Below are 23288 nucleotides of genomic sequence, written 5' to 3' on the forward strand. Positions count from 1 at the left end.
GGTGGCAAACAATCATACGGCCCGCCTGATGGTAAGCAGTCTCCGTAGTCTATGTACGTCTGCAACTCTAGAGGAGTTATATGCGCGTTGCCGACCCTGACACTCCGCACCCTCATTTAGCTCTGCCAACCTTACTCACTGGCAACACTATGAGTATGGTCTAGTGTTATTTGGTTGCGGTTTTCTATAAGGTGGAGGTACTTCCCCAGTTGGGCCCTGCTCTAGATCTGGAATGATATCCGCTGTGCTGTGCCCTACCACACAGAGCGAGATGACTTTCAAAGACGGATCCGGGTTCAAACATATGTAATATTCGAAAAAAAAGTTATATTCTATTTTATTTTTTATTTCGCGTGTTTTCGCGTCTAACGACAATCCCAAAGTAAACAAGTAGTAAATTAATAAAAACAAGCTTTACATTTTAAAATAATTAAATTACATTTTTATCAGTATAAAACAAGCTTTCAAATCAAATCATCGCAAACTTTGTTTATTAAAAGCTTTGTATAACATTTTATTTGTAAAACTTGTGACCTGACTAAGTACCAGACAAAGTTAGTTGGAAAAGGTACAATACAAAGAATATCTTCAAAAACTCGACTACTGAAAATTTGGCTCATAAACTTATGACAAAAGAAAAAAAAAACATCTGAAATAATCACACAGAAATATTGTATATTTACTTCTTTTAAATACCTAAAGAGATACAATGTAACATAATTTACTTAATTACGTTCATACAGTGTACACTGTATGAATGAGAAACCCGTCAGATTTTAACCACGTATTCCAGTTTTAAGGAGCAAAAAAATTCTTTGTATTTTGATCAAATTCAGCAAAAAAACGTGAGTGTATGTGTTTTCTGCACACGAACAAACAATAAATAGTTTTTTACAAAGAATAAATAGTTTTTATTTTATTTGCAGATAAATTTTGCGAGTATCCTTTAAAACTTTAATGCCTCTTAGTAAGGCCACATAGTGTTTGCGTCGTCGCAGCCATAAAGGCGTTTTTCACTGAGTTATTTCAAAAACGAATTTTCACAAGAATTGTCATTATCTTTATAACAAGACCGATTTTAGAAAACTTTGTATGATATTTTAGTTTCTAAACATGTGATCAAGAATACACTTTTAACATCTGTCGGATTCCCATTGTGTATATTCAATATTCACAAAAATATTCAAAGGATAGCCGTGGTTGTGTGCTACGGTCATAAGCTTTAAGAGGGAAGTATATAGCACGGGATCGTCCATACAAAAAGAGAAAACGTTTTTCCACTTCTAAATATTTTCCATTCTCCATAATTTTTTAGTATGTTATTGACACAATAAAAAACTAAGTTTATAGGTTTTCCTTTTTTTCAAAATTTGAAAACAATAAACACCTAAATAATTCTTAAAAAAAGCAAAACCTATAAACCTATTCTAGTTTATTATTCTAGTTTATTAACTATGCTGAAACGATGGACATCAAAATCAAAGTGATTTGTTAAGATTTAGTTAGTGGAAAACGTTTTCTCCCGAAATGTAATTTCATAGAAAAAAATACCGTTGTTTCGCTAGGATCGCAAAGCTATTCTTCCCTCTTCATGTAAAAGTAAATGATTATTTCAGGTGAGAATGTTTTCTTATTTCATACTTTTTAGAGCGCGATTTTCAGTAGTCGTCTGCCTTACATTGAATTCTTAATTATGGGGTTATAATTTCGTATTTAATTATTTTCTGCCCTCCGGGCGGAAAGCGTCAACTTTTCTCTCGCTGCGCTAAACGAACTTCTCGGCGGAGGCGGAAAGCGGCAACTTCGTTTAGCGCAGCGGGAGCAAATTTGACGCTTTTCGCCCGGAGGGCAGAAAATAACTATTTAAGTAATTTTACATTATTTTTGTGTCTGGGCGGGCGCCTTCTGTACAGCAGCAAAGCGCCCAATGCATTAGGTTACGCCCGATGCTTTTGCATTAGGGCGCCGAAAGCGCCCGTTATTCGATCACCCGCAGCGCGACACTTACGTCGAGCTACGCCCGACTCTTTCAATATGAGGGCACCGAAGGCGCCCGGCATTGAATCGCGCGTATCGCGCCACGTTTATTGGGCTGCGCCCAACTATTTTTGAACGAATGATGGCGCCGAGGGCACCCGGCTGTAGATCGCGCGCAGAAGGCGCCGTGTTAAATTTGATGTGACGTCATATAGGGTTATAAGCGTGTTATAGGTTATACCTATAACCAGCGGACAAGCGAGTAAACTCGTCGGTGGTTTGGAACGCCGCACTCCGGTAGCGATTGACCGCCCCCGCACACCCGCCCCAAGCCGTTCGCTCTCGCGGTGCGTTAGTTCATTTCGTGGCTTGATTTGAAAATATTCATATCTTAATTTTATATTTTTTTAAATACCGTTTTTGCCGCCCCCTCGTATGTGCCGCCCGGGGCCATGGCCCCCCCTAGCCCCCCCCTCGCTACGCCTCTGCCGTGAGTTCTATCATTATCCGAAACCACAAATATTCGCGGGTACCTATTTGAGCGCTCGCAGCGTTAAATAATATAGCGTCGTGTCACTCTTTTTCGACCGTGATTTTAAATTTACAAGGGCGCCGTTGCAGAATACTAAACTTCTAACTGCGCCGCATGTTGAAAAAGATTGGGAACCCCTGGTCTAGCAGCATGCATCGATTTTTTTTACTTTTGATACTTGCTAGACTTCGTTTTTTTTTTATTAGAAAGAATTTGAGCAATATTGACAATATAGACATGTTTTTTATTGAATAACGCGTTTGAAAAATAAGTCTATATGTAACAATTATCATCCATTATATACGATCATTTAAATTAGGTTGCTTTCATGAGTAAAAGTTACTTATTTTCAAAAAACGTTTTTTTAATAAAAAGACACGTCAAGATTAGATTGTTAACCTATATTCTAATGCTAAAAACGAAGTATAAAGCAAAGCCATATATTTATACTTGCCCAGAATAGCTACGCGAAACTTTTAAATCAAAAATGTATAACTAATTGGATATTTTATTCACAATTCAGAAAGAAGTTTCCTTAATGAAAGATTTCGGATCCTGTAGCAGCACTTGTTATATTCTGAATTAGGAAGTAGAAAGGAAAAAACCAAACTTGAAAAGCGTAACGTTTAAGTATATTTTATATTAAGTCTATTATAGTTATTATAGTATTGCCATTATAGTTATTCTTTTTACACTTCATAAAAAGCAATCGGGGTTTCTTCTTGTCATCCGGCTGTAATGAAACATTAAAAAATGTTTTTTGTTAATATAGTTCACCCGAACTGGTTCCTGAATTCCGGAGTTGGCATATCACATGTGTAAATTTCTGCAACCATAAAGTGACTACCAAATAACGATTCAAATTTAAATTGAAAAATATATTGTGTAATGCAAGTTTCTAACTAATACTTCATTTTGACATGTAAACTTTTGACATAAATAAGTAAATTACTAGTTTTTAGCTAGTTGATGAATTCCTGTGCTGAATTTGAATGACTAACTAACTGTAAATTGAGACTTAAAACTTGATGTTTGTATTTAATAATTGATAATATTTTAGTAAACACGACATTATGTAACGTATTTTCTTTGACATGCAAGAACTGTGTCAATACAAATAATTTTCACATGCCCTAAGGCCGAACATATCAAGGGTCAATAATTTACACTTAACTACATGTAACGTACTTACCATATGTTCTTGTGAATAAACTTTCATTCATATTCCTCCAATACATATAGCATAAACAGAATATATGTACGAAAATTGCATAAACAGATATAGTAATAGTGATGCTTAAGTAATGACAAACAAGATAGCACACAGTGCTGTATTGTTTTGTTTGCCATTGCTATTAATATTAACAGCTATAGATAGCTAACAGATATCTGCCAACAAACCATACTCTGGTTTGGCGAAAGTTGTGATTTAGTTTACGTTTGTTTTTTGAATAAACATTTATTTAAGTATTAAAAAAATAAACATCGGTAGCATGGTACAGCAGCCAATAATTGAATAAAAGTGAAGCGGCGCGCGAACGGTATACCTTCGAACGATGTTATCAACCGACCGGAAAAAGCTCGGCGCACTGAAATAATGTCATTTCCACATCCAGCGATAACTGGGGTGTATCAAAATGATTCTCGATAACCAGGTTCTATGTAAAGGTAAAACAGTGTTCGCAGGCTGTTAGTAATAAGATCGTGTTTGATGTTTAAAGGTTTTTTCATCACACATACTCGCAAACGGTGTTATTGTATGCCAGCATACTGAGATGGATTGAGTTATAGTATGCCCACGGGCGTAACAGATTCTTTTTTTATTTCATTGCAACCATCGGCATATTGGGCATAATGTTTTTTTTTTCAAGTAGGTATTAATGAGTTTTACTTTTAAAATACTGACGTTTGATAGTTTTTTTGTGTATATTTATAAATATTTAATTTGAGCTGCCCCTAGAGCACAGAATTTTATACAATGTATGCCCCTCTGCGGCCTCTGCCAATTTCATTTTGTCCAACAAGTACATTATTAGGGATCTTGAAATTCAAATGCCGTTACAAAACGAAATGATGTTGAGTTTTGTAAACACAGACCCGAGAATTCTAAGACCTAACTTTGCACAAAATATTTTTTCTAAGACAGAGCAAACACCTAAAATTATAAATAAAACCAATGTACTTATATATTGGTTTGTAGATCTTTCCCTAGAAGTCATAGCATAATATTGTATGAATATACACATACAGGGTGGGCCCTGTAACTAAAGCAAAAAAAATTACCAGAGGTTTCTTAACGTATGTACAGTTATTACATAGCGGTCCTAATTTTCCAAAGTTTTTAAATTAGGATATACAGTCATTTAAAATTAAGATTAGCCATCAATGAATTTCACATTGCGATACTGTCGCTTAGCAGTCGTAGGATATCTTGGTACCGGGCGTTTTGACAGATTCTAACATGTGTGTGTAAGTAGGTAGTGCAAATTATTTTAGGAAATAAACAAAATTAGTCCTTATTTAGATCTACACATAGTACATAGTACGTAATATTTTGTTGACCATTATCATTATTTTTGAAAACTACATTTGTATTTATTATTGCGAATCTCTTTAAAGGATTGTACAAGGATTGGTTTGATTTTATGATTTAAAAATGTTTGTAACTTTATGGTACGTTGACATTGTCAAGTTTGCAAAACAGATATTATCAGCAATTCAAAATGCCACGAATACTTTATGATTCACGCGATTTGTGCGAAATGATTCTGCTTTACGGCGAAACTAGAGGCAACGCACATCGAGCTCTAAGGTTGTACGGTAAACGATTTCCTAATCGAAGGCAACCAGCCAACGGCCGAGTCATCACCAACGCCGTGCAACGAGTACGCGACAACGAGCCTGTGACTGGAGCAGTGCCGCCGGCACAGGGCCCGGGTGCGGCATTTAATGTAAGATTGGCATTAGAACGAAGAATAATACTTCATTTTCGGCAACGACCGACGACCAGCACCAGAAAAGCAGGCCTTATGTTTGGGGTGAATCACAGAATAGTACAAAAAGTTCTAAAAAATAGAAATCATCACCCTTATAAATTTCTTAAAATACAAGCCATGTTACCACGTGACTACCCAGTGCGACTTGCATATTGTGACTGGTTTTTGAGACAGGACCAAGAAAACTTGAACTTCGTGCGTAATGTGATATGGACGGATGAATCTACTTTTACAAATAATGGAAAATGGAACCCAAAAAATACACATTACTGGAGCAGCGACAACCCTTTTGTTATGAGACAAACGGGTCATCAGTACCGCTTTTCCCTAAACGTTTGGGCTGGTATTCACGGACGCACAATAATTGGTCCAGTTTTTATTGACGGGACCTTAAATACGGGACGTTTTATGCAATTAATCGACGGGACCATCACAGATTACTTTAATAATTTACCCGAGAACATTAAAAATGAAACGTGGTTTCAACTCGATGGTGCACCTGCACATTCTGTTGTGCCAGTCCGACTAAGGCTAACTCAAATATTTGGTGATAGATGGATTGGTCGGTTTGGTCCCCGAAGATGGCCGGCAAGATCTCCCGACCTTACGTGTTTGGATTTTTTCCTTTGGGGAGCTATTAAAGATTACGTGTATTCGGCAGAGGTAGACACGGTCGAGATGCTGAGGAGAAGAATTGTTGAGGCGTTCGAAAAAGTTCGAGAAGTGGATCTTGACAGTGTGCACCGTAACACACTCTTGCGTTATGAAGCATGCAGAACAGCAAATGGTCAGCACATAGAAAATTTGCTTCATTAGATAGGTATTACTGATCACGTTCTGTCAAGCAACGGAACGATTTAGTTTATTTTGTAGTGTTGGTTATGCTACAAATATCTAATAAACATGATAACATTATCTTGGCTTTTTAATCGCTATGTCTTTCAGTACAAGTTGCTGTAAATACTTGAGAGTTGAGAGACAAGTGGGCATGCATCATGATAGAGAGAATGAATTACCGTAATGAACTTTTACTAAACAGTTTGTTTAAGACTATTTTCTGCGGTGGTGTGTCACCTTTGATATTTATTTAATAATAGGTACTTATTCAGAATAAATTGTTGCATTCTTATCACCTTAATAAAAAATTCGAGAAATGTCTGGCACCCTTAATTAATTTAAATTATTTAAAATCTTATTATTTACGAGAAAAGGCAGTTGTAAGTAAATGTTGTTACGACAAATGATAGTATTGACCTACAAACTTCATGCTAAAGCTGGCCACAGACGTATGGTTTCCGGATCCGGGAAACCTGAATGTATCCGTTTCTTCAAGTTTCACGCACACGTTCTTAATTTTTTCAGGCCTGCTACCGAGAACATCGAAAATTCGAAACATCTTTCTCTATCGCTCTAGCATATTTGACTCAAGAGCGATAGAAAAAGATGTTTCGAATTTTCAATTTCTATTTTCGCGGTAGCAGCACTGAACGGAATAGGGAAAAACTGACGTCTGCGCCGGCCTATGGAACTCCTTATCTGAATTATCAATCCTGAAATCTTATCAGGAAACCGTACATCTGTTGCCACATTAATTTGTCGATCATTTTGACAGTTTTGAGAAAAGAGTTAATTTGATCTTTCGACTTTCAGTCCTCTACGCTAATAATAATTTTGTCATAAACTTTCATAGACATTCACGCAATTTGCAAATGATAACTTTTTGTTGTTTGTTGTTTATTATTTACCTATTGACAATGTACGTCAAGATGATAAGATACATCAAAGTTATGCAAATAAACGACCATTAAATAAATTACAACACACGAACGCAAAATATTTAGGTATGTAATACCTATGATGAAAGAAGAGCGAAAACAAATCGAGCTTTGTGTTAAATATTGCAAACGATTATCCTCCGGCTCATTAAGTATTTAATAGCCGCGTTACTTTCATCCCACTGCATCGAAAGTGTGGTTACCAAGTATTGGTCTGTTTGTGGCGGTGTGCATCCCGATTTTCACAGAAATTCATTGAAAAAGGTGAAACTCTCTCTAATATTGAAACGGTGCACACATGCCGTATCGGACGAAATGCAATGAATTGGAGTACAAGCCGTACCACCGAAGTTGTAGCTGAGAAAAATAAACATCCTTAACAAACCTTGTGAAGTGCATAACCAGTAAGATTTGAATACCTAATTATTATGAGTGATTTTATTTAGTGCACTTTTTTGTTGGAATTTCATAATAAAGAGTAAGTTGCGTTATAATTATAATTTTATTACCTAAATATATCCTTTCGTGCCTACACCGTAAATCTACTTGATGAGAAAATTGTTACCTCTCGTTGAAAAAAGTGAAATTCAAGTGATAGTTCAACTGCATACGTTTAAACAAAATTGATGTGTTTATAGGTTTAGTAATATTATTGGAAACGATCGTAAACGTCACTGTCAAGTATTTCGACTGGACATAATGTTTGTGGTACATTACTTGCTCGATTAATTTTGTTAGAAAATAACAATAAATTTATTTTTCATTTTAATTAATTAATACCATTTGGAAGTTATTACTGATTATTTAAAGGGTGTATATTTTAATTTTTTGCTTTAGTTACAGGGCCCACACTGTATATACCTATTAAAATTCACTTAATATAATTATTATACTAAATATAATATTGTATGAATATACACATATATGCCTTAGCGTCTATTTCAGACGATCTATGGTGCAATGTCCGCAAAACATCTTTTTTGGTGACTGAAAAGACCGATGCGAGAGCGGCATACTTTGCCACAGAGCTGACTGTGACGTTTCGCTACGGTGCAATGTACTACGTAATCGTTATTACTCATATCGTTAATGCACTTGGTACAAGGCGTGTCGTGGTCAGGGGGTAAAAAACTGAGACAACTATCAAAAAAATATTGTCGTCCTTATCATTGCGTTCATGTTGTAATAAATTCAGAAACAGTTTTTAATAAACTTTGACAAAACAATTTGAAGTGTTTACGTCGGGTTGTCAAGACAAACCAAAATATTAGCAAAACTGGTATTTGATTTTCTTTAAAATGCCTTACGAGTGGCTTACGTTACGATGCCCGAGATTTGTTAAAACACGTGGAAATGCAGCTCAAGGCATAAGGCTTTATCGGAAACGCTTCCCAAATTAACGACACCCACACAATGCTCGATTGATAACCGCGGCTCTTCAGCGAGTTCGCGAGGACAGGCAAATCGCCCCAGGTCAGCTTGAAAGGGCCATGAACGGGATCGTGCCAGTGCAAGTTGAAAAAAGGATTCTCGAGCACTTCAGACAGGTACCAACATCAACTGCTAAAGTACTCGTATTGCTCGGTAGTAATAACGATACTGTGCACAAGATTTTTAAAAAGGCATAGAAAACACCCCTTCAAGTTTTTAAAGGTGCAAAAATGACTCCCCGGTGATTTGTTAATAACACTCGTTACTGAATTTGGTTTTTACAAAAATAAGCATTAAGATGTGGGGTGTGTATTGAAGTTTCATTTGGTTGGTAATAAAGTGTATGAGACAAGTACCTTTATTGTTGCCGTCAGGGATCGGAACCGGTTTTTTTTCAAAAACATCGAAATAACCATATATTTCGGTTTATTTTATACTCTAAATGTAGGACTCAGTTGTGTTTTCAGATAACGACTTCGTATTATTAGATTGCCTAATTAGAAATGAAGTAATTAACAAAGAACGAAAAAATACCGTTTTCGTTCCCATACAAAAAATACCGGTTTCCGATCCCTGGTTGCCGTAGTTATCTTAAGTGTAATAGTAATACTGGTATCGCTAACTCTTGAAACAAACGTCGCAATAAACAAAGTATGAAGTGCTGTCATTGGCACTTGTCAATTTACTGCGCTGTACATTGCTGGCAATAAAATTTTTGTTAGAAAGTTAATAGTCTGAATTTTAGTTTAATAATTAATTTAAGGTCATGGTTAAGTTAAAGAACTATGTTAGTTTACGCTACTTAAATAAAGACCACTGGCCGGTACCAGACTGTATTTACGTGCGTAATAATTAGTGTTTACAACATTAACCCGTTACCGGTCAAGATTTAAAAAAATACACGTATCAAGGCTCAATAATGAACTAAATACCCAATACACTTACCCTTAAAGCAATCATAATGTGACATAAACACACAAATTCTGACTTTCCCAATGATATACTCGTAATAAAATAATAAATATTAATAAATACAAAAATTTGTAAATGATTAAGAAAATGTGTAATGTAATGATCAACTAAATAACCTACAAGTAACATACTCTGACTTTCTTAATGATATAAGTACCTTTAAACCAGTAATAATTATTATAAAACAATAATTTGTAAATTATTAAATATAAATGTGGAAACGGACTTTTTTTAATAAAATAAATATAATTATTGGGTATTTTTATCATTAAATACCATCGAATCATAAAACTACAGGATAATGTACTGTCCCGTATTGGTTTCGCCAAATAACGGGTCAGTTAAATATTCGTGCCTGAAATACGGGACAACCCGTAAAATACGGGACATCTGGTCACCCTATGTAGGGCGGTCTTTTTTGCCATATTATAAGGTCAAAGTTGCCCAATAAAGGGTTAACTCCTCTGTTACTAACTTGGAAACTGAAAACATGCCAATTCAAATAGCAAAAATTTCAACGAAAACGAGCGGAAATAAGACCGTCTAAATCCTTAAATGAGTCAGGCGGGTGTCGGCGTGAAACATTCACGCTGCACCGAGTTTGCAGCGTAGCGTATAAATTGGCGGAGTTCCGAAACTTGAATGCACACTAAGCAGTTAGTGAATATGTAGTTGACGTATCTGGCCGGTTCCAGACCTGGGGTAATTGAGAGGAAAAACTGTCGATGAAACTATGCAGATGATATAATATTGCGAGGTTCCGAGTTCCGGTTGCGAGGGTCACACTCGTTGAGGAGTAAAACTTTGTTTCTGTAGGATTAGGTACTTATTAAGTTATTAAGCCCGGTAAATTCTGCTCGTAACAACCTTATCCGTTAAAAAAAACAACGGGTTGCACTCTGGGAGTTGAACTTTAACGTTGTGCATTTTTGATATTTTGGAATGGTTAGGGAATAATTTTGCACGAATTGCTTTAATTATCAGTATAAAAGAAACCTTCGTAAGTATTTTAGGTTATATGTCAAATTCTAACATAAAACATAATCTGTCATATTTGTTTACATCATTCGCAAGTTCTATTGAACTCCATTTAACAAGTTTTGTATCACTTGCATGCTTAATGTGTGGTTTGGATGATAAGGTGAGCGACTGTTGGCCGCCCGCCAACCGCAAGCCTCTCTTCGTAACAGATGAGATGACATCAATTACTAAATACCGCCCCATAGCGGAGTTCCTGTGTCGCAATCGTGAATCTAATTGAATTTTAATTTATTTGGATTCGTCGCATGAACGAGAGCGACGGTTTAAGGATTTTAAGGGTGTTTTTGCTGTGACCTAAACACAAAGAGTACTAATTTTATACAAATACTAGCGATCCGCCCCGACTTCACTCGGATTACACAAAACCTTAACAAATAATATACAAAGTACCTGGGCGACCGAGCGTTGCTCGGTTATAACTATTTATTGTAATATGGTGGTGTATAGGTGATAATCTTAACTACATTTTTTTACTAAATTAAACTTGTCTAGGTAAAACAATAAAAATTAAAAAAAAAAAACTTAAACATAAATTAAAAAAAAACAAAAGTTAGTCACCGGACGAGATTCGAACCCGTAACACTCGTTTCTAGCCGTCCGCGTCTTAACCTGCTGGACCAGACGGACGGCAGCACGAAATTAGCGACCATATTCTGCGTCGAAAGAAAAACGCATAAAAACTCGAAATCACGCGTTTTCCCAAACATAAGACTAATCTAGATCGATTGTATTACCCCAAAAACCCCCATATACCAAATTTCAGCGAAATCGTTGGAGCCGTTTCCGAGATCACAGAAATATATATACATATATATATATATATATACAAGAATTGCTCGTTTAAAGGTATAAGATATACACATAAACCTTCCTCAAGACTCACTCTATTCATAGGCAAAAACCGTTTTTAGTTTATCTCGAACATACAGACAGACAGACAGACAGACGCGGCGGGGGACTTTGTTTTATAAGGTGTAAGGATAGTGGTTTAAAATGGTAACGAACATGCATTTAAAAATAAAAATAGTAACAGTTGTGATTTGATTTTTTGTAATAGAAAAACATAAAATATGTGGAATTTGAAAGCCACAATGTGTTATTTTGGTCATAGGTAGGTACTCCAGAATTGTACCTACGTCTAAGCAACGTCAATACTTGTGAAAAGCTTGACGGTGTTAAGGCTGACACAGTATAATAGATTTGAGAATAACTGAAAAATCGAGCAACTGTCCAGGCAAGAGCATTTTCTTAGTAGAAAATGTAAAAAAAATTAAACGCAAAAAATACGGGACGACATGAAAATGAAACTTGTCTATCCAACGATGTGATCGGAAAGTATATTGACTCGCCGGTAATGAGGTTGCCTACTCAAACACGGAGCCGAGCAGTGAGGCCGCTAAGAGGATTTCCCTGCGGGAGGTGAAGCGTCTGTGACGGCGAGGCTGGACCGACCGATCCCATTCCCCGTTCGCATCGATCCGAGTACGTAGGGTTTTTAACAAGCACTTTACGTACAGAATCGTCAGATGATCCGAGGGGCTGATTCCCGGCGTGTATTTCGAATGCAAAAGAAAGCATTACGTGCCATTGTTAAGGCACCAACCGACACCTCATGCAGAAACCTCTTCGAGGACCTAAGGGTCTTAACATTGCCAGGCGAACTTGTGTACCAGGTGGCGCTATTCACTCACTCTAACTTACACTTGTTCAAAAAACACGGTACAAATCAGAGTCATGCGCTTCATAGCAATAAATATAGTTACCGTCTTGTCACTCCTAAAGACAAGCTTTCGAAGTCAGAGCGTTCTCCATACATTATGGGCCCGTCCGTTTATAACAGACTGCCGGCAGTGGTCAGAAATGCAGCCTCCACCGATATATTTAAATGTAGACTGCGAAAGTGGCTTCTAACCTTATCTTTGTATGACGTCGATGAGTTTTTTAAACTACCGTGTACATAGCTTATTAAGGTACTAAGAAGTTGTATTAACTTATATTATGGTGAGTGTTTTTTATATGAATTGAGAATTAATGTGAATCAGATCTATATTAAATATTACTCTGTGACATTGACATGTTTGTTTTAAGTACTATTGTACCTATTATTAAGACATTTTGACCTATAACTTTGGCGTTATTAATAAAGTTTTGTATTTGTATTTAATCTACGACACTCACACTTTTTTTATTCTTAAGTACCAAAATGTTATAAACAACAAGCGTCCACTATGCACTTCCTCTATATTGACTACGCCGAAAAACAACACACAAATGCATTATGTCACAGCCAAACTTGGTAAGTAGATGTATTCTATGAACCGCATTAAGATTTTTACACAAAAATAGAAAAAAAAAAACAATACATTTTGGGGGTTCCTCATACTTAGAACTGAAACTCAAAAAATCTTTTTTCATCAAACCCATACGTGTGGGGATAGGTCTTTAAAAATGATATTGAGGTTTCTAATATATTTTTTTTTCTAAACTGAATAGTTTGTGCGAGAGACACTTCCAAAGTGGTAAAATGTGTGCCCCCCCCCCCCCCGTAACTTCTAAAATAACAGAATGAAAAATCTAAAAAAAATATATGACATACATTACCATGCAAACTTCCACCGAAAATTGGTTTGAACGAGATCTAGTAAGTAGTTTTTTTTTTAATACGTCATAAATGGTACGGAACCCTTCATGGGCGAGTCCGACTCGCACTTGGCCGATTTTTTTTATTGCTTAAATCGATAGTGCTCGTGATTCTGAGTAGAAATAGCCCAATATTTGTTAGGTTTCAAAAAGTACAGCGTACAGTTTTTTTCTGAAAATGCCCATAAATATTAATATGTTTGGTTCCAAAACTGTATTCACACTCTAAACAGACTACAAAGAGCTTTTTCGACATAACATATATCTACCTAACAAAAAACTAGAAACCTCGGTTCATCCACAAAAGACCCGCAACAGAAAAACGCCACAGAGAGCGAGTCTTTTTGAAACAATTAGCGCGCGAGTCGCAGAGGGCCCTACATTAAAATTGCTCGCATAACGAGGGGCGGCTTACGCGCGAGTGCAGTGCCGTGACTACACATACATTAAAACGATAGTGGACCACCGCTTCTCCGTACAAACGTAATCCCCAGTTTCCTCACTGGATATTGATATTTTAGAACATATTTTTACACAGTTTAATGTATATTGACCATAGCTATACCCTTCCATTTGATTTCTTTTTTTCGATTTTTCAATTATTGAGTTAGGACTGTTAAGAGCTTTTAAAATTAATGTGTTTTACGCTCATCTTATAATTATCAAAAAATCTAAAAAAAAAAACAAACTAGCCCCTTATGCCTTATCTCATAGCCAGTTAAAATATTTTTATAAAATTAGGTGCAGGACAGGGTGCAGGCAGACCGAAAAGGAGATGGCGGCACGACTTGGACGCATTCTACCCAAAATGGTGGGAAAATGCCGACGACAGGGTCGAGTGGAGAAAACGGGGGGAGGCATTTGCCCAGCAGTGGGACACTATAGTGGCTAACAAAAAAAAATAGATGTTTATTAATAATAAACATCTAATAAATAAAAAATTTGGATCAGGTCAATATGCAGAAAGGAAAATGGGGACTACGATTGTGTGGGGAACCGGTCGTCCCCTTTCCTCTTAAACCGTGAGGGTAGTTCCCGTTCCCTCTATGTGGGTGATTGTAGTGTACACTTCGCGGCCTGTGAGTACTGCGTAAAAGCCATCGGGAAGTATCCAAAGAATGACATTATGTAGAGTTATTATAAACACTTCAGTTTATGTCTAGGGTTGATACAATGTAAACCTTGTTTGCTTTGCGTTACCTTAGTTTCTTTGCGTCAGTGTGTCTGTATGTTGTTGTCTCGTCTAATGGTCAAATTACTTTTAAGGTTTATAAAAAATATAAGGAGTTTTTGATTAAGCAGAGTTATTTGGAAATAATTGCGTCCGATTTCCAGAACTATAAAGTTGCGCATAAGTACCGAGGAATTGCTTGTTCGGTTTCTTGAATGTTGCTTTCTCGTATCGTACAAGTTTTATTACGGAACCATTATGCAAATGCTACAGAGATGCGTGGTCTGCGTGTGGGATTTAGTCGGTATTTATTTTCTATTCATACTCGGAAAATACAAACGGTCCCTTCCCTTAAATTGGCAATTTAATATTTAAAAACAGAGTTGAAGTGGATCACTTTTACATTTGGCTAACAACTTCAGTCATGGAGAAACCGATCTTTACTAAGAATTTCGGAAAAATAAATCGGAAATACAATTATCAATACGAGAGATATTTCTCTACGCCTTATAAGGTAAAGCGCGGTGTCTATATAAACATTGCCGCCTTAATTCACATCTAAAAATACAATGACTACCAGTGAATGAGTTGTGAAGAATAATAATACTTACTTTTATTATCGTCGCATCAATGAAATAAGGCAAATGACCACTAAAAGACGGCAAAATTGGCGTGGCGTTGGCGGATACCGACGATACTGCTGGTTGATCCCGTCTCAGTGAAGCAGGGGTCTAAATGTCTAAACCTAGTGTTGTGACAATGTTCGCGTAGATAATGTAATTGTAATTACCAGTTTTAGCTGCGTGGGACGGTAGCGGGGTAGCCACGGTGGCCGGTGCGGAACTGCCGGGCGCACGGCGACACACCCAGCTCGCGCATGCGCCAGCCGACCCACCCTCCAGCTAACCCTACATCGGCCGCCTCTACTCACGATACCGTAAGGATAATATACGATTACAGATTTTGTACTATTCCTATATTCTTAATAATTTCACCGCGAACTTACCGCAATTAACGGTAAGTGCGCAACAAGTACAACAACTCTAATAAAATAAATATTATAAGACATTATTCACATTATTATACAAATAAATAAATAGTACTAACATTAATAGTTTGGCGACAAAAGCGGAGTCTTAAAACATTTCAATATGAGCAGTATTTTAATGCCGTTACAGCATTTGTTTATTTTAAAGCAAGTACCAATTATTCATTTGGCAACTGAATTACTATATTAGAGACTAATTGTGAAGCGCATTTTAAAAGGAAAGCGGCTATCTATTCATTTAATAAAACTTTTTAACAAAAAATAAAACCGACTTCAAAAATTACCAAAAGCGCCATACATGTACCTATAACATTTGAATCGTCACAATCGTCAACAAAAAGAAAAAAATGTATCGGGATGATAGATGCTATGAAAAGTCACATGATTTTTGCATTGTATTGTAATTATTATATTATATGTATTACATTGTAATACGGCCGTGTAATGTATTATATTGTAATACGGCCGATTTATCGCACGACGACTTTGGCGTGACAGCCACATGACTATTTACATTAAGTTTCGATTGGCGTTTTCTACCAATTATTGACGTCTTGGCTTGGCCCCCAGAGGCTCTACCGCGAAAAAAGAAAATCGCATTTGGAAATGCAAGAGACAGAGAGACAGATAACGAAAAACCGACTGTTGTCCGCGGTAGGCCCTTTGACACTGACAAGTTTTTATAAACTTCTGGAGGATTTTTTTGGCTGAATGTATATTTTAGGCCTTTCGATTTTGTATACAATTAAACAGTAAAAAAGATAAAGATTGGGTCGCTCACTTCCTTGCCTCCTGTACCGCTCATTACAGTAATTACCCTTATGGCATCACTGTGCGCGTTGGATGGTCTGCCATCGTGTGGCCTGAATCGGAATCATAAACATGTATGTAAGAGAACGGTAGATGGCAGCACTTGTTTTGGCTTGGCGAAAAGGTACCGACCCCAAGGATTACAAATTTGTATGCAGTGGGGGTAAATTTTCTTTGCAACTTACTGTACATTGACACTTCAAGCCAAAGCAAGTGCTGCCATCTACCGTTCTCGTACGTTTTCTTATGCATAGTTCTGCCATCTTGTGGGCTAGATTGGAAGCATAAACATTTACACCTCGCGCCAAAAATCTGGCGCCTCCTGTGCTGCCATCTAGAGTTTATGCACGCTGGTTCGCTTGGACCAAGAAAGAGTTTCAGCTCTTGACTTTAGGATTTTCTCTAGGGCTAAAAACATAATAGTCTGCAATACTTTAGAAGCGATTACTTACAATCATCATGACGATAAATATAAAAACCTAAGCAAGCGTATATAAAAGCACCCCATATTTGTTTCATTATGTTATGTTGGACCAGTCCGTGATTAACATTTACCTGTCCTGAGGTTAATAATATGCAGACAGGAGTCAGCCAAGCGTACCGCCTTTGGGGAAGGCGTAAGTACGTATTATGCCCGCCTATTATAAAAACATTTCGTCTTGACTATGAGTTCATACCCAGTGAAACTTGGGCCCGAAATGGATAACGTCTTAGTGAGAGCTCAGACTAATGTTACATTGATGCTTTGCGATTATAGGCGTGAGCAAAATGCCCTGGGAAAAATATAAAATTTGAATCATCAGCAGGCTGAACTGTTGACCGATTTAAGTTTACGGCCCCGTAAGTTCGTGTTATTCTCTCAATTTCACTGAGCGTCAGCGTGGGTGTTTCATGTTTAGATTTTGTGCATACATTATTACAAATTTGAGTACCAACGATACCACACACGATAGGTTTCTTTAAAGATTTTTTTTCCTTCCCTTCGTTAGTTTCTTTTTCGATTTTTTAATTATTATAAGATTATGAGCTTCTAAAAATATGTATGGAATTTGTTTCTCGCTCCTACTTTTTATAACAAAGACCTGATACTCTTCAAACTGCTGGATCGATTTTTTTAGAAACATAGCTAAGAAACACCGCAAGAAAACTTGCTTTCACGTAAACACGGCATCGAAATCGGCCCATCCGTTGCAGCGCTAACGATGCCACAGACAGACATTGGCTTGGCACCAAACATACCTTATAACACCCCTCTTTTGCGTTGGGGCGTAAAAAAAATGGTCAATATACAATAAATTGTGTAGAAATACTTCCCATAAAGTCAAATCCAGGAAAGAAATGGGGACTACGTTTGTATGGTGATGCGGTCGTCCATTATCCTCTTAATTTTTCAAAAGATTTCACCTCTGTATTCACGTCATTACCTCTCTCTACCTCTCAAGTCCATAGTTACACATAAGTGTAAACCAGTTTAAACACCCAAACCGGACGCGTCCTAACATATAGCTCTAACTAACCCAAGATCCGCTTATCATCAACGTCCTCATATCAGCCAACAGATGTCACCTGCTACTGCTAAATATAGGCCCCTCACCCACAGAGATCTTTATTTTGTTTCATACTAAATGTATGACGAACAATTTATTTCATTTGTGGCTTTTCTATTGCCCTAACCTAAGTTGATCTCTCTCTGTCTCATTTAAACTGATGGTTTTGTTGATTTTCAAACAAAATTTTCCAAATTCCATATGAATCATTATTCATTACACATTAGCCACTGTGAATGTCATCTCGCTCTATTTAGGGCACAGCACAGCGGGTGTCATTCCAGATGTAAAGCAGAGCTCAACTGAGGAAGTACCTCCACCTTAAAGAAAACCGCAGCCAAATAACACTAGACCCTACTCATAGTGTTGTGTTCCTGCCGGTGAGTAAGGTTGCCAGAGCTCAATGAGGGTGCGGAGTGTTAGGGTCGGCTACGCGCATGTACATCCTCCGGAGTTGCAGGCATCCATAGGCTACGGAGACTGCTTACCATCAGGCGGGCCGTATGCTTGTTTGCCACCGACGTAATTTATAACAATATACCATACAATATAAGTATGTATATGTATTTATATATCTTTTTTATTCATATTTGTATATGATAAATTGTTTTGTTTTGTGTTTATTCTGTGCTAGACTTCTTTTATTGCATCTGGAACACCTACTGACATGATAAAAATTTATTTAATTTCGCTACCTAAAGGTTGTCTGGAAGAGATCACTTTTTAGCGAGGTGTGCAATAAAGAGTATTTGTATTGTATTGTATTGTACACTTACCTTATAGTATGTTAACAAATCTCCTGAGCAGCATATAAAGAAAAATGTATTATGTTATTAAATTTACAATGTGATTATACTTCTTAAAGTTAAAAGTTAGCAGGGCTCATATACATATTTTTTAACGGAACAAATAACTGATTTCATAAAACCGTTAAGTTTAATCACCCAGCACATAGATGAGCACATAAGAGTTTATGGTCTATGTCAGCAGCAACACTTCACCAAACAGAGCTTTCTGGGACCATCTTTGAAATATTGGAGAAACATAAATATTAAAAACATTAAACAGGAACAATTAGGATCTCATTTTTAGGGTTCCGTGGCCAAATGGCAAAAAACGGAACCCTTATAGATTCGTCATGTCCGTCTGTCTGTCCGATTCTGTCACAGCCACTTTTTTAAGTTGGTTGACGTCATTCGTCTTTCTCTGTCCGCCAAGACTGTTCTCAACACAATTGTTTCGTATTTAGGATACATAAGGTGTATTCGCCAATCCACCAGGAATTCCTTAAACCACCACAGCATCGTCTGAAGTCTCGACACTCGCCCTATCAAACCGCTCAAAACCTGACGCAAGGCGGATTCAATATAAAAGACGCTTGGAAAGATGAGTGGAAATCCAACCTGCCAAAGCCCAGCCTAAATACCTACGACCCTACCAAAAAGCCGTATGGCTTTTCAGCATCTAGGAAGTAATGGTGCCAATTAAACAGACTCCGCACCGAACATAGATGCTGTGCGGACTACTTGTTTAAGTGTGGTTGGCGAGACTCACCAGCATGCGACTGCGGGGCCCAAGTGCAGACTATACACCACATTACACATAATTGCCCGATACGGAAAGGGTCTAGCAGGCTAAGCGAACAAGAAGTGCCCCCAACGACGGATTTTGTCGATATTTCTGGTAGTGTACTGTTAGGTCCTAAGGAACCTCCATGCTTAACATCAGACCTCGATTCTCTTTTGTTTGCGAGTTATTCAGGATAACGTAAAATAATTAGGGTATCATTGAAAGTGTCATATTTTATAAACGATTCAAGTTACATGAACCAAACAAAATTATATATGATAACAATAAAAAAAACTACAAAATGCATATTTTTTACCAGCATCCTGTCCTTAAACTTCATTGCAAAAAATAAAAATATTTTTTTCCTTCCAATTTTTTTTTTACTTTTCGCGGAGGTACACCTCCAAAAAAAATATGCATGAGTAGCCACTAATTCCCACTACATACACATATAAAAATATTTGCACAAATGTTCGTGCTTCATGTCAAAAAAAACGATTCTCCAATAAGTAGTCACTGGCATTATATGTACAGATAGAAGTACCAGTGCAGTTTGAAGATTAGTGTGTAGGTATACAAACTCTTCTAATAAACCTATTTGGAGTGCATCAACGATGACGTGTCAGCTTTGATAACATCTGACACGTGCCCCCACCAAGTCGAGCAAAAAAGCATCACGGCCGTACCATCCTTTTCTCGAAGCAATTCAGACCATTTTCGACCCCCTGTAACTTCGTTGTGGATAAAACTAAAAGACTGAATTTTCAGTAACCATGCAGGCATTGTAAAGACACGGTATATTTCAAATTTCATTCAATTGAACCAGTATTTTAAGAATTATAACGGGTCAAATTTCTTAATTTTGTCACTCACTGACTCACCGATCATCAAAATTCTAAGGCACTTCTAGCAGACCTAGAAGCTTCAAATTTGGAATATAAGTAGTGTTTGGTGTATGAATCAAGGAAAAACTAAAAAATCTAGAAAAGACCGCAAAGAAAATTAAGCCCATACAGCCAAGTCTTCAGTTATTAAATTTTTCAATATTGGCTTTATTCGTAACGATGTTTTATTTATTTCGTTGCTGGTAGATATACATATATACAATAAGTAGAAGGTACCGAAAAGGAAAAAAGTAGAACTGTCTACAAAATACAAAAAGAAATGAGATCCCATCAAAAACAATACTTGTCAAAAAAACCAAGTCTCGCAACTCAGTTGTTCTGCGGTAAAAAGTTGTGAGATCCATGTAATACCAAGTCGGTTATTAATTTATTCAGTCTCTACTTAAGCGACTTTCTGTCTTAATACGTCCAGTCTCTAAGACCACGATCGTGGTCCATAACAATTGAAAATCAATTGTGTCTGGAATCTCCGTACTCGAAGCATTAAGTTGTTACGTAATAATTAACAGCATCTTATAGTGACGCATATCAATATTAAAATTCTTTAATGTTATATATAAATATATTGAGACTTTGCCATCGCACTAAATAATTGAATTTACATGTGTTTTCAGGCGATTGAATTTACACGTGTTTTCAGGCGATGGCAAAGTCTCAATATATTTATATATAACATTAAAGAATTTTAATATTGATATGCGTCACTATAAGATGCTGTTAATTATTACGTAACAACTTAATGCTTCGAGTACGGAGATTCCAGACACAATTGATTTTCAATTGTTATGAACCACGATCGTGGTCTTAGAGACTGGACGTATTAAGACAGAAAGTCGCTTAAGTAGAGACTGAATAAATTAATAACCGACTTGGTATTACATGGATCTCACAACTTTTTACCGCAGAACAACTGAGTTGCGAGACTTTGTTTTTTTGACAAGTATTGTTTTTGATGGGATAATATTATCTGCATTTGTTTTTCGCATTTTGTAGTGGAAAATGGAAAACATTAAATGCAAGTCTTGTAAAAAAACATTAAAAAATATCCGTGGGAAACAAAAATGCATAGAAACAGAGCAAGAGGCTGATTTATATAGCAAATGTAGTAATATGTTAATTTGTATAAATGATTTATTGTGTGGTAAGTGTCGGCTTTTAGTGTATAAACATAAAGCAGTATGCATCGGAGGTTGCAGACAAAGAGCCAGCATCGCCAATTGTTGTGCATGTACTCGCAGAAGTTGATGCTACTGCTTTATGGACAAAAAAAAGCCCAGGGGGCGCTCTAGAAAGAGAGGACATCCACTAGCCAGATGGCAGGACGAAATTGTTGCTACTGAGGAATGGCAAAGCGCAGCAAAAGACAAAAACAGATGGAGACAGCGGAAGGAGGCTTTTATCCAGGGGTCTACAGCAGAATATTAAAATTATTATTATTTATTAATCAGGCAGGCAGTTGAAACAACTGATAGTTGCCTGTATCTGAGTGATCTTCACTTAATATGTATTCTTTGCGCTGGTTAAGTATTTGTCTAGTCTGTTCTTAAACTGATTGACATTCAGTGCTGAGACCACATCTTCTGGTAGTTTGTTCCAATTTAAAAATATACATATCAAACGATAAAATTCTCTGTGGAATATTGAAGCTCTAATAATAATCATAATATTAATAAGATATGCAATGAATAAAGAATAATAAGTCCTATAAGTGTAATTTTTTGGGTGCCTTAGAGAGTCACAATTGCATGTTCAAAGTGCATGCAAGCTGTGGTTGCTGACCCCTATCATAGGCAATAAAGTCTAAAATAATGGTGATCCTGGCACACACTAACCTCATTGGCATTGTCATAGTACACAAGAGCTCGACGAGTGAGCACCAACCATCTCTCCTTATAGTTAACGGGAGTGAAATACTTCTTGTTTTGAGATCTCTTCACCATAAATGTCTCGCAGATAACCTCATCTTCATCATTCTTTTCCATTGTTTTCTGTAATAACAAATATAAACGATCTTCATCAAAATTATAGATATCAACAACTTTTAGGTGCTTATAATATATCGTAGTCATCAAGGCAATGGAAAGGAGTATGCTAAAACTAAGAAAAGTACAGAAGATTAGGCACTCCAAAATTAGCAACATGACAAAAATTATAGACGCACTAAGCCAGGCCCAGAAACAAAAATGGAGATGGGCTAGCCATGTAGCTAGATTACAAGACAGAAGATGGACCTCTGAAGCAACAGCCTGGAAAGGGCCCATTGGTAAGAGGACTAGTGGACGGCCACTGATACGCTGGTCAGATGACATAATGAAACTGGCAGGGGCCAGCTGGATGCGGGAGGCCCAAGACAGAAAGAAGTGGAGGGTTCTGGAAGAGGCCTTTATCTCTTAAGGGTTATGGAGTGTTATCTCACAAAAATCATATTAGGTTTAAGATACTAGGTTAAGTATTTTGTAATATTTTCACCCAGAAATAAAAGGCTTTTTTATTTATTATTTATTTATTAAATTTAATAAATTTGAAATAAATACAGTATTTTTAAATACTATACTATTTACGTAATCTATATTTACTAGTGTAAGCCAACAATGCAACAATACCCAATAAAAATTAGTTTGCATATTTTGTTCTACTTAATTCAGTTCAATTTTAAGTGAGAATATTTTATAAATAAATAATGAAATAAGTATTATAGGGACATTCTTACACAAATTGACTCGGTAAGCCAAGAAGGCTTGTGTTGTGGGTACTCAGACAATGATATATATAATATACAAATACATATAAAACATCCATGACTTAGGAACAAATATCTGTACGCGACACACAAACAAATGCCCTTACCGGGATTCGAATCCAGGACCATCGGCT

At 36.7% G+C, this 23288-nt stretch overlaps 1 protein-coding gene across 1 annotated transcript in view; it reads right to left on the reverse strand.

Annotated features, from left to right (window-relative positions):
- Positions 1-23288, reverse strand: part of LOC133516841 (tyrosine-protein kinase Btk) — a 67989-nt gene that overhangs the window by 44152 nt on the left and 549 nt on the right. The window contains exon 2 of the mRNA XM_061849835.1: positions 22247-22402. Within this exon, the coding sequence (XP_061705819.1) occupies positions 22247-22396 (150 nt within the window). The 5' untranslated portion in view covers positions 22397-22402. The remainder of the gene's footprint in view (positions 1-22246; positions 22403-23288) is intronic.

Source organism: Cydia pomonella, chromosome 4 (assembly GCF_033807575.1).
Source record: "Cydia pomonella isolate Wapato2018A chromosome 4, ilCydPomo1, whole genome shotgun sequence".
Classification (NCBI taxonomy): Eukaryota; Metazoa; Arthropoda; class Insecta; order Lepidoptera; family Tortricidae; genus Cydia; species Cydia pomonella.